This window comes from Mustela nivalis, assembly GCF_964662115.1.
Source record: "Mustela nivalis genome assembly, chromosome: 8".
In the NCBI taxonomy this organism is placed as follows: domain Eukaryota; kingdom Metazoa; phylum Chordata; class Mammalia; order Carnivora; family Mustelidae; genus Mustela; species Mustela nivalis.
Window position 1 is genome coordinate 136600566 of NC_139027.1, and position 12337 is coordinate 136612902.

Consider the following 12337-nt stretch of genomic DNA (forward strand, 5'->3'; position numbering starts at 1 on the left):
TTAAAAATAACATTCGGGGGCGCCTGAGTGGCTCAGTGGGTTATAAGCCTCTGCTTTTGGCTCAGGTCATAATCCCAGAGTCCTGGGATCAAGCCCCACATCGGACTCTCTGCTCAGCAGGGAGCCTGCTTCCCTCTCTCTCTGCCTGCCTCTCTGCCTACTTGTGATCTCTCTCTGTCAAAGAAATAAATAAAATTTTTTAAAATAAAAAAATAAAAATAGCATTCATATTATACAAAAACCTGAGACCTTATCAAAATCTATGTTTGCTTCAAAAGTGATTCTTTAGGGGCAAATTATGTCTTTGTAAAAAGAATATTAAAGGGGGGCCTGGGTGGCTCAGTTGGTTAAGCATCTGCCTTCGTCTCGGGTTATGATCTCAGGGTCCTGGGATTGAGTCCCGCACCAGGCTCCTTGCTCAGCCGGGAGCCTGCTTCTCCCCCTGCCTGCTGCTCCCACTGCCTGCTGCTCCCCCTGCTTGTGCGCGCTCTCTCTCTCTGACACATAAATAAAGTCTTTTTTTAAAAAAAGGAATATTAAAAAAAATACATTCTGCTTTGACGTCTTATATAGCTTTTAAAGTGACTTGTAAATATACCTGTACATGTTCTTATAATTTTCACTCTAGCATGTATTTAGAGGAAGGCTCTGTTAATGGACTAGTGCAGACTGCAATTCTTTTGAAAGTAAAGAGGGTATGTGGGTGGTGGTGGGGGGTGTGTGAAGCACGCGCTCATTGAGATGTGATTCTGAACTGTTGCCTTAGACCCTCCTAGTCCTTTGACACAACAGACATAATCCTGCCTGCTCTGTGAACACTCACCTCCCCCGAGCCGGGGGTGTTGGGTTGCTTATAATCTAAACCAATTTCCCAAATGGGTAATTGTGTTCTGACTCATGCAATTCTTCCTACATTTTCTGACCCTTTTGGGTGACATTCCTTCCTCTTTACCTTTAATGGATGTGTAATGAAATGACATATTTCAAAATCATCGCTGTGCCTCAGGTTAGGGTGGACTGCTTTTATATAATGTCTCAGTAGAGGGTTCAGAATAAAGGCTGGGGCACTCACGCACTGCTTCACCCGCACCCCTCCCCTCCACCCCACACCAGCGAAAAGAAAGAAGTCCTCAAATATGAGATGACCTCCCTGGCTAAAGATTCTCTGGGCTGAAAGTATTTAGGGTCAGTCTTTAGTATTTCATATGGTGAAGAACACAGCTATTAGGGTGAGGTTGCATCATTCAGAGCTTGGTTCTGCCATTTTTTTGGCTGTGATCTTGAGCTCATGACCTTGACCCTTCTCATCTATAGCTTCTTCAGCTGAAAATAACTGACAATATGATCTATCTTGCACAATGTTTATGAAGTTCGAATGAGACACATCATGTAAGACTGGTCGAAGCACAGTGTGATAAATGGTGCAGGCTCGATTAATGTTGACTCTCAGATGATTATCATTGATTCAGCCCATCAGTAAGCCATTGATAGGTGACTCACGTCTAGGTGGGTGTTGGAGAGATCGATGGATTAATTACGATAACAGATAATAGAACAAAGCTTCGTACAGCATACATGGGAGCGGAGAGAAGGCAGTGAGTAATTCCCACTGAGGTCAGGGCAAGTTTCCCCCAAGGACGTGGGCCTTGAAAGAAAAGTGAAATCTCCCTGGAGAAAGAGGCATTCACCTTGGAGAGGCTCTATGCAAGTAAGTTTGTGGGTGTGTTTGGTCTTTGGTTCATCAATCCACATATATTCATTGAGTTCTCGCTATGTGGCAAGCTCCGTGTTAGATTCAGGGACACAGTGGTCAGCAAAAACTTAGGAAATTTTCATTCTAGAGGCAAGACAGGCACAAAACCATAGCCCATGTGGCTGTCAGAGGACCTTGAGGGCAAAGAAGTCATTGGAAGATAGAGCTTGGAGACTCTGATTAGATGGAGGGATAGGAGGCATCCAGTAGGGCTCTGTGGGTAAGTGAGATTTGAGCTAAGACCGCTAAGGTGGGCACAAGTGAAGGAGAGCGTAAGGAAGACTCTGTGCCAGGAGAATCGTGGTGCCTGCTGAGGCCTGAACAAAAGCCAGTGTGGCTGGAACTTATGACTCATCCAGAAGGTTTAAGGGAGGAGGCTGGTAAGGTAGCTGCAGGGAAGACCACAGAGGGCCTTGATGGTTACCCTAGGGCTTGGCTTCTTGTCCCAGGGCAATGAGAAGTCACCAAGCTTTGTTTTATGCACAGAAATATTGGTATCGGACTTATGTTTGAAAAGATCATCTGGATGCTGTGTTTATAGTGAATTATGAGGTTACGTGGAAGTGAAGACACCAGTAAGTAGTTGAGACTATTAGTGCTTGTTTTGGGGTATTGGCACAAAAATACATAGACAACAAATAAACAGTTGCAGGACACCTGGGTGGCTCAGTCAGTTAAGTTTCTGGCTCTTGATTTCAGTTCAGGTCATGATCTCAGGATCGTGAGATGGAGCCCCATGTCAGGCTCCACGCTTAGCGCAGAGTTGCTCAAAATTCTTTCTCTCCCTCTGCCCCTTCCCCTGCTCACAGTCTCCCTGTCTCTAAAATAAATAAATACATAAATAAAATCTTCAAAAAATCAATAGTTGTATCTGGTAAACTCTGAGGGATTTGGAGTAGCTGGAGAATAAAGTCAGTGGTGTTGAGCTGCTAAAGCTACCTACTGAAGTAGGTAGTGCTGTAGCTAGCTTTGGGGGAACACTGATGTCTTACTCCATTTGGGCTGCCATAAAAAATACCATATACCATTAAACCACAGCAATGTAATTCTCACAGTTCTAGAGTCTGGGAAGTCCAAGTTCAAGGCACTGGCAGATTTGATGTCTGGTGAGAACTTGCTTTCTGGTTCATGGAAGTTATCGTTTTGCTGTGTCTTCACATGGTGAAGGCAAGAGGGATCTCTCTGGGGTCTCTTTTATAAGGACACTAATCCTGTTCAGTAGGGTTCCACCCTCTAGGCCATTCATGGTCCAAATGTCCCATCTCTTAATACTGTCTCCTTGAGGGGTAGGATTTCAACATGTGAGTTTTGGGAGCCACAAACATTTGGTCAGTAGCAACTGTTAAGATATTTTATGCCAAGAGATTTGCATTTATACTCTAAAGAGAGCCAGTGGAGGTTAGGAAGTAGAGGAATGAAATAATCAAGTTATTTCATGTGTGGAGAATATTGGCTTTTCCCCGCCCCAACTTCTTGAGACAAGCATTCCTTATATGTAGAATAAGATGAGAGATAATACTGAAGCCAAAGACCGATGATGGGTGATATCTTCTTTTCTGTAACACAAATAAGGGGAGGTCAAACTTGTTAACGTGCATTATTTATCTTGTAAGTACCCTGAGGCCACCCACGCCTTCTCTCAGGCAGCCGGTCATCACAGCCCTTGAACACAGCCGGGAATCTGGATGTACCTGAAGGAGGGACAGCGATTTTGGAAACACAATAAGCCAATACCCTTGGTGGGAGGGGGTTGGTTTATAAAAGTGTTAACATCATGAAAGTTTGTAACAGGGACCAAGAGCCTGTGGGAGAGAGGAAGGAAGGAGAGCACGTGTGATGGGGAAGGCTCTCCCTATTGATAAGAAAAAGGTGATACTTTGCAGGGTAGCATGCAGACTCTAACAGAGGCCTTGTGAACTGCTGAGGAGCTCGGAGTAAGCATGGAACAAAACCACCATCTGTCTTGGAATATAGGACTTGAACCCCGAGTAGAGGGGCATTTTGGGGACTACTGACATTCCATTCCTGATTATCGAAGAGTGACAAGACTCAGTTATGAATGGGCCACCATTCCCTTCCTCCCCTGGGGTGGACGGGTATAAGTTCCCTTCACGGGGAGTGCCCCAAAGGGTTGGAGTATTTGAAAGGCTTTCCACGGAGATGGGGGTATAGTTCCGAGAACTATTCATTAGGGAGAATCTTCGGGGACATAAAAACACTAAAATGAGCTTTCTATCTCTATGAAGTTTTGAGCCCATGCTATTTAATATGCTTTAGAAGACTTAAAAAGGAAGGTCATTCGCTAACCTTCCTTGCTGTGTATGAAGGATAAAACAAACATAATTCACAGCTCTCAGAAATGCACTTTGCAGTCAAGTGGTGTTCATGCGAACTGTGCCTTCCGCTCACTATGCCTCCCCGTAGTGTGGGGGTGGTGACTGGGCGTGTTCCTTCAGGGAGTGTGATCAGATCTGCACTTGTTCATTTTTCAGGTTACAGAGCTCAACAACGTGAAGAACGTAGCTCGGTTGCCCAAGAGCACCAAGAAACACGCCATAGGGATTTATTTCAATGATGATACCTCCAAGACCTTCGCTTGTGAATCAGGTTCGTCCGAGGCAGGGAGGGCTTTTGCTCTTCGCTTTTAAGCAGGCACTGGGCACGCTTGTTAATCTTGTGGACGTTTCCACAGATCTGGAGGCCGATGAATGGTGCAAAGTCCTCCAGATGGAGTGTGTGGGCACGCGGATCAATGACATCAGCCTCGGAGAGCCTGACTTGCTGGCTACTGGGGTTGAGAGAGAACAGAGTGGTATGTAAAGAAAATTCTCTCCTTCGCTCTCTTGAACGCTGTTTTTGTCTCACCACAAGACGTCTTCGTTGAGTGACATTTTTGAAGATGTAGGCAGTGTATGAAGGAGTAAAAGGAAGCCTTTAGCTGACCCAGATCCTGTATTACTATTTCAGTGTCTTTCTTTTCTTAATGTGTGTTCAATGCACAAATATGGACGTAACTGTATGAATGCCACCGGCTAGGAGCCTGGGGGAACCTGCCACGTGCCAGTGTCTGTGGCCGATGAATCAGGTCATCGGATTTTCCCGCAGCTCCGTGAAGCAGCTGCTGTTCCTCCCCTCATTTTGCAGATGAGGAGACTGACGCTCCTGTCTGATCCCATCAGCTCGTGTCTGAAGCACTCCTGCACCTCTAGTCCTAAAATACTGATTTTTACCACATCATGAGGGGTTTTGTTTTTGTTTTTGGTCTTAAGTTTTTCACTGAAAATATCTCACTGAAAGCTTTCTGATTTTTTTTTTAAGATTTTTATTTATTTATTTGATAGACAGAGATCACAAGTAGGCAGAGAGGCAGGCAGAGAGAGAGAGAGAAGTAGGCTCCCTGCTGAGCAGAGAGCCCGATGTGGGGCTCTATCCCAGGACCCTGGGATCATGACCCGAGCCAAAGGCAGAGGCTTTAAGCCACTGAGCCACCCAGGCGCCCCAGATGTTTTTAATAGAATCCAAACTTCATGACTATTTTCTCAGGTTTAAATCCACCTAAGTCCGTGTTTTTGTTTCCGTTTCTTTTTTTTTTTAATTGAAACACATGAGCCCAAATCCTTGAGCTCAGCACTCGACCTGGGACGAAGTCATTTTACGTAATAATGATCAAAATACCCATGAACATTTTGCCAAAACTCAGTATTGGTTTACAGTATTAACCTGGAAGCGAGAGAGTATTTGTTTGCAAATAACCAAACCTTACGGTAGGGTAGATTGGGTCCTGGAGTCCTGCTCTGTGGTAGCCTAGTGACTTGATCTGTGAGGATGGAACACACCAGAAAAGGCCATGAGCCCCCGGGGTTGATGATGAACGTGGCAGAGGTGGAATTGTACTGACCCTTCCCGTGGGCACACACTCCAGCTCTCAGTAAAAAAACGCCCTTGCTGTCACTTGGAGCTCTGTCTTCATGACACGTTGACCGCTGGGACTATTTTGGATGCCCCGTATGTGCCGTAATCCCTCTCCACGGAAATGTTATTGACTGAGACTTACAAGTGCTTGGCTAATTCAGAAAAGTCTCTTTGTAGACTGGGAAGAAGCTGAGCTGTAGGGAAGCCGAGCCATTTCCCAAGGTCATACAACCAAGCCCTGGGCCCTCCGTCGTGTACCTCCCTGAATCAGGGGGCTCCTGGCTGAGAGGACGCACCTGTGTTGCCTCACGGACAGATGCCTATGAAGCCAGACATAGGAAAATTTGATAGGTTTTGATTTTTTAAAAAAATCTACAGGGCTCAGATTGGCACCCATTTTTTACAGATTTATATATATGAAGCTGTATCCCAATAGTGTGGCAAATGGAATCCAAGAACAGGCTGTGCCTAGGCATTCCCTTTACTGTACCAACTGTGCCTCAGTTTCCTCTTCCGTCAAACAGGAATAGGAATATCCCTGGCCCATAACTAGGGGGGATCATTACAAAACTCAACTAAGTCCTTGAAGGCACTTCACGTTATTAATTTTTGTGACTTCAAGTAATCGTAACCATCACAGGCGCTCTTACGACTGTCACTGTTGTTATTCTTGAGTGAGGTAGAGTTTCAGAAGAACTTCTGAGTGAGTGAGTTGATCATGGTCTCTCTTACTTTTTACTTAAAGATGAACAGTCTTTCTGACTTGTTCTGGAATTTCCCTGGGCGAGATTTTACTCCGTTAGAATATACTTTTAAAATAATAGTTGCCAGAAAGCAGCAAACAATTATTTATCGGGAGTCGGAAATAACTTTAGAAAATTGGAAAAAGAGATCCATGAAATCATGTAGTCATGATACTCCCATTTACTCAACTGAGTAAAATCGACAAGAATTCTAATGACTTCCTTATTATAAAACAATTAATTTAGAATACCACTAATAAGATCAGTGCCACACTATTTTATCAGATAATAGGCAATCTACCGTAATGATGGATAGGTGAAAATGTGTTGGCTGTAGTAATATTTTTGCTCATGTTTCGCTTACAGGTTCTGACTCATAATTTCCTTAATTAATGAATTTTCTAGAAATATAACAGAAATACCATGACTGAACCTGTGGGGATGAAAATTTGGTTGTAGTAACAAGCCCAGTCGTTTACTGAGAATGGTCTTGGTTAAATTTTAACAGTCGTCCACATGAGCAAATGGATATTTGTAATTGGCTAAGGAGAGTTCTTGTTAAAACTATTTTAAGTACATCCATTGGATTTTCCCCAAACCGGTGGTCAGTTAAATGCATGGTATCAGTATGGAGTTCTATTTAAATAACTTGGGGTGTAGTTTTATTCATTTAGTTATGAAAATTATGAGTTGATCAATATAACTTCAATATCATTAAATCATGTGACAATTATTTTGCACCTGCATCTTTTGTGAACACAAAAATGTGGGTGTAATTAATATGTACTTGGCAGGAAAAAAATTGTTTTTAATGGTTTCATTGCTCTAGTCTTTTATTGGCATACATATTTTTTATTATGCAAATTCAAAAATTCTAAAAATGGTCTTCGCTCATGTAAATAGTGTTTAGTATATGTGGACAGCCAGACCATGTCATTATTATGTTACTTAACATGGTCTCCATTTAAAAATCCATTTTCGGGGACTGTGAATTTATGAGAAAGCTTATCTTCCTGAATGTTCAACCTAAACCTAGAGTATAAGCTAGAATGATTTTGAAATGCCTCTTTGTTCCTACAATGTCTTTGATGTTTTATTCCCGGGATTTTAGAACTAACCTTCTGTTTTTCTCCCAGAGAGATTCAATGTGTATTTGATGCCATCCCCTAACTTAGATGTACATGGCGAATGTGCCTTGCAGATTACATATGAGCACATCTGTCTTTGGGACGTCCAGAATCCCAGAGTCAAACTCATCTCTTGGCCGCTAAGTGCCCTGCGGCGGTACGGGCGAGATGCTGCTTGGTTCACTTTTGAGGCAGGGAGGTGAGTTTCATGACTGTTCTTCTGCCTTTTTCCCTCTCCCTGGGGCTACGTGTCACGTCCACCCTGCTGTGTGTTTCTACAGCCGTGTCGAGCTATGATCCTGTAGGGCTCCGCATGTTCTAAAGGAGTCCTTCCTCTATGCAGGATGGCTTTATTTCCCCTGAGGGTTCTAATGCTTCATGAATGCTTCATGAATTTTCATGGCATGGTTTGATTCCATATCACCAACTGAAGTTGCATTAGGTAAAGAGGCTGAAAAGGTACCATTTACCGGGTCATACTGGACCCACGCCAGCTACTTGGGTTTTGGAAAACATCCATATTGTTATTCTGTTTATGTTTTCTCCTTGGCTCACTGTGGTAGATGATCAGTGGGAGGGGCCGTTCATTTCTGAAGGCGCCATTGACTGACTTCCTTCCGCGGTGTTATGAAGAACCCTAACACTAAGAGGTTGATTCTAGAACTGGCTTATTGTGATCAAGACCCAGTAAGCCCTTCTAGGACTTTCCCTTTTTTCTTTCAGAAGTCAATTTTGGAAAGAGAAGAGGGTGCTGATAATCTTTGGGTTGATCATTAGCTAGAAGGAGATTCATTTAAGCAGGATCTCACTCTTCTCCTCACGCACAGTTCCTCCCTCAGAATTTGGGCTTTTTTTTTTTTTTTTAATACACATCACAGATTAATTTTATATTTTAGAATTTTAAATGACTAAATTTTAAGAAATATAGGTGCTTCTGTAACATGGCCTGACATTCATATTCAAGCTGCAAGCAGTCAGCTTGTGATTTTGAAAAATCTTGTGTGTGTTGGTAAAAGCGAATGGTTCTTCCCAACAAGAATACAATACTTGATTTAAGGAGGGTAAAAACAGAAGTTCCACACACCTCAAACCCTTTGTGTGACGATAGGACAATCATGCTCTACTCAACTCAGTCTGCTCATTCCGTGATAAGCAAAGCCCAATTATCTAAGCTTTGCTTTTCAGAAATAATGATGCCTTTGATTCTCCTACAACTCTCCTTGAAAGTTTTTAAGCTCTTTTTTTCCCCAAACAGCTCTTTCCCATTGTTTTATTTTTAAGTACCTGGAAATTGAAATGCTATAAATGAGTCTGTGAATCTCCCAGAGATGGCAAAGGTCCTCACATTAGAAAATAAAATTGCAATTTTCAGAGCAATGTTCTGTCAGAATTACTTGTTTATTATCCTTGTGGGAACATTTCTGTAGAAAGATCAGAATTTGTTTGGGAAAGCGGGTATATTTCCCTGTTTCGGTCTCAGAAATTATTTATGTATTAATCGCTACCAGTGAAATCTATGTATGAAAAATGGTTTATGATAGAAGTAGACTTTTCTGTTGATTATAGGCTTCATAGCATCTCCCACTTGTGTTTCATATTGATGCAGAGTGGAATTCTGCCTTGATCAGGATGTGTGGGGCCTATTTGGGGTAGCCCTTATTCAAACATTAAAATTTTCCAATTATTACTTGGATTTATAGGAATAGTAATAGGAAGAGTATGTCTTTCTATCACAATTTCTGGAAACTAAAACCTTAGTAAACTTTTATAGTGTCTCATGATTAATATTAAACTTTTTCTGACATTATCTTTCAGGTTTTTAAAAAATTTTTTTTAATATTTTTAATTTTTTATTTCTTTTCAGCGTAACAGTATTCATTGTTTTTGCACCACACCCAGTGCTCCATGCAATCCGTGCCCTCTCTAATACCCACCACCTGGTTCCCCCAACCTCCCACCCCCCGCCCCTTCAAAACTCTCAGATTGTTTTTCACAGTCTATAGTCTCTAATGGTTCACCTCCCCTTCTAATTTCCCCCAACTCCCTTCTCCTCTCCATCTCCCCACTCATCTCTTGCAAAAGTTTAGTTTATTCTTATTAATCTAGTAGCCTGTTAAGGGTCTAGATTATTTTAAAGACTGATCTTTCTCCTAAGTGTGATAAGAAACCACAGAGATTTTCTAAGCAGGTGTGTGTGTGGTGTGTGTGTGTGTGTGTGTGTGTGTGTGTGTTACACCATATTTATATTTTGTGGACCATGGGACAGAAGTGGCAGAGGTACATATGGGGAGATACTGCGGTAGCTCAGGTAAAAGAAATGGATGGAAATTATGGATATGTTGAAGACATAAATTTCAAAAATATTCCAAGACCTTTGACCAAAAGCTATAAAGTGCTGACTCAGAAAATGAAAGCATTTTGTTCTATGACTTTGTTCTCTTTATGGTCTGACCTTTAGGGTACTTTGTCCAAGCTCTCCAGCTGTTCGATGACTAGAATACCTACCACCCACACACCACAGTGTTGTTTCTCAAATATTGTACAGTCTTAGAACACTCGTACTTTTGAAACCTTTTCTTATTCAGTGGTCATGCTTTGTGGGGCTGGTGCTAACCAGAAGGCGAGTTCTCAGAAGGGAAAGTGTCGTGAATGTGCTCTTAGGGTCCTGTTCATTTCTCTGACAGCTCGGTGGGGCGGAAGAAGCACTGACGGGAGTCAGAGAGACCCTAGTTTCTGACATCTGTTCTTTATTAGGAATTGACCTTGGGGGCGCCTGAGTGCCTTAGTGGGTTAAAGCCTTTGCCTTTGGCTCGGGTCACGATCCTGGGGTCCTGGGATCGAGCCCCACATCGGGCTCTCTGCTCAGCAGGGAGCCTGCTTCCTCCTCTCTCTCTCTGCCTGCCTCTCTGCCTACTTGTGATCTCTGTCAAATAAATAAATAAAATATTTTTTAAAGAAAATTTAAAAAATTAAAAAAAGAAATTGACCTTGAACAAAGGTTTTAACTTCCTTTTTAAGTTTATCCAAGTCATAACTTCCTCGAGAGGTTGTTGTGGGTAAGAGCCGCGGTGCGCGCACGTGATCTGGAAGGGTGCTGGGCTTCTCCCCAGTAGGGTCTCCGATGTTTTATTATGATTACTTTGAGAGTAGGACTTGAGTTTGCAGGGTACAGACAGTGTTAAACACAAGGTAATATGACTATTTTATATTTTGCCTGAAACTCAAATAAAGATGAATTTTTATAGTTACCATCAAGATGCTCAGGATAATAAGATCATTTGTGTTCCCCCAAGCATGAAGGTTTCACATCACCTTGCTTTATTAGTGAAGATAATTTTTTCCTTGGCTATTTTTGGATGTGTTCAAAACAAAGCCGTTTCATATTAACTAATACGATTTTCTCCTTGTCTCCTATCAATAAATGAAGAGAATTTAAGTCTCTCTACACAAATAGTTTTCATGGGCCCAACATGCATCTGCAAAGATTTTGTAGTTTTGCCCACCAGAACACAAGGAATCTCCCCCAGAAGTTTGAACTGGTCTTTTTTGGACGAGCTGTCAGCCTCTGTTAGAGTTGAGACTCCATGTTACTCCTGTTCAGTGGCCCCACTTTGCTCCACCAAGACTGACACCAGGACACGTGTAGTAAACTAGACAGGAACTGGAAGAAATGAAGAGAGATTGCAGCTCTACCCCGTACTGGGTGTGGACCTTGAGAGAATGACTTCACTCTCTGAGCTCCATTGGCCACCTGTAAAAGGGCTACACAAATACCCAGCAGAACGCCTGGCATGGAGTAGACAGTTATGTCAACCAACACAACACAACAGGAGAGAAGATCATTGGCTCACATTCTTGAAGGTCCAGGTGGTAGGGATGACATCAGGCTTGGCTTGATCAGAGGCTAAATGACCGTAGGTTTCATCTCTCAGTCCTGTTTCTTCTAGGATGGCTTTGCTTTGGCTCCACTTGGAGGCTTCCAAGAACTTTGGGATCTTCTCACGCCCTGAGCCGATAGAAAGGAAATTCCTACCGTATATGGACCCTCACATTCCCGAGGGTGTCAAGGACTACACTGAGGACTTTATACAAAGCAAGCAGGGTACAAATACAGTGGGGTGGTTCTCCCAAAGCAGGAAGAGGTTACCAATGCCATCAGAAGAAGGATGGATGTAAGGTTTAAAATGGAAGAAAATCTAACAAAATGTGTCCAATACAGCATTTAATACCTCCCCAAAGCAAAGAGGGCAAAACTGCTATTGGACTGTAATTAGCAATATCACTCGTAATGGCACTGAAATACAGAACAGCGGTTCTCAGCCTGGGATGTGTTTGTCCCAGGGGACATCTGTCTATGTCTGGAGTCCTTTTGTATTGTTACAATCGAACAAGGATGCCATTGGCATCCAGTGGTTGGAGGGTCCAGAGATGCTGCTAGCATATGCTGCCCGGAACAATCCCCCACAACAGATGGGAATCTGGTCCAATTATCCAGTTGAAAAACTCTGTCCCGGCAAGCATACCAGCCATTGAAAATAATCCCTGATATTTACACAGCCGTTATTACATGAAGGTCACTATACTGAGTATTTCGCATGCACTGTCTCCTTGAAGCCATTTGCTGCTCATAGAAAGTAGGTAATATTAAAAAAAAAAAAAAAAAAAAAAAAGGAAACTTGGAGACCTGGATGACTAGTCCAGAGGCATTAGACAAGTAAATGGTGGATTGAGGACTCACACTCTGGTCTTCTTACTTCCAAACCCTGATAGTATCTAGGAAGGCTGAATGTCATAGTCCACTA

General features: G+C 42.6%; 1 protein-coding gene across 3 annotated transcripts in view; it reads left to right on the forward strand.

The window, feature by feature from the left end:
* The window catches only part of DOK5 (docking protein 5), a 349205-nt gene that overhangs the window by 291895 nt on the left and 44973 nt on the right, over positions 1-12337 (forward strand). For all 3 annotated transcript variants that reach the window (XM_082745606.1, XM_082745607.1, XM_082745608.1), the window contains 3 exons: positions 4246-4360; positions 4446-4565; positions 7545-7734. In XM_082745606.1, coding sequence (XP_082601732.1) covers positions 4246-4360; positions 4446-4565; positions 7545-7734 — 425 coding nt within the window. The remainder of the gene's footprint in view (positions 1-4245; positions 4361-4445; positions 4566-7544; positions 7735-12337) is intronic.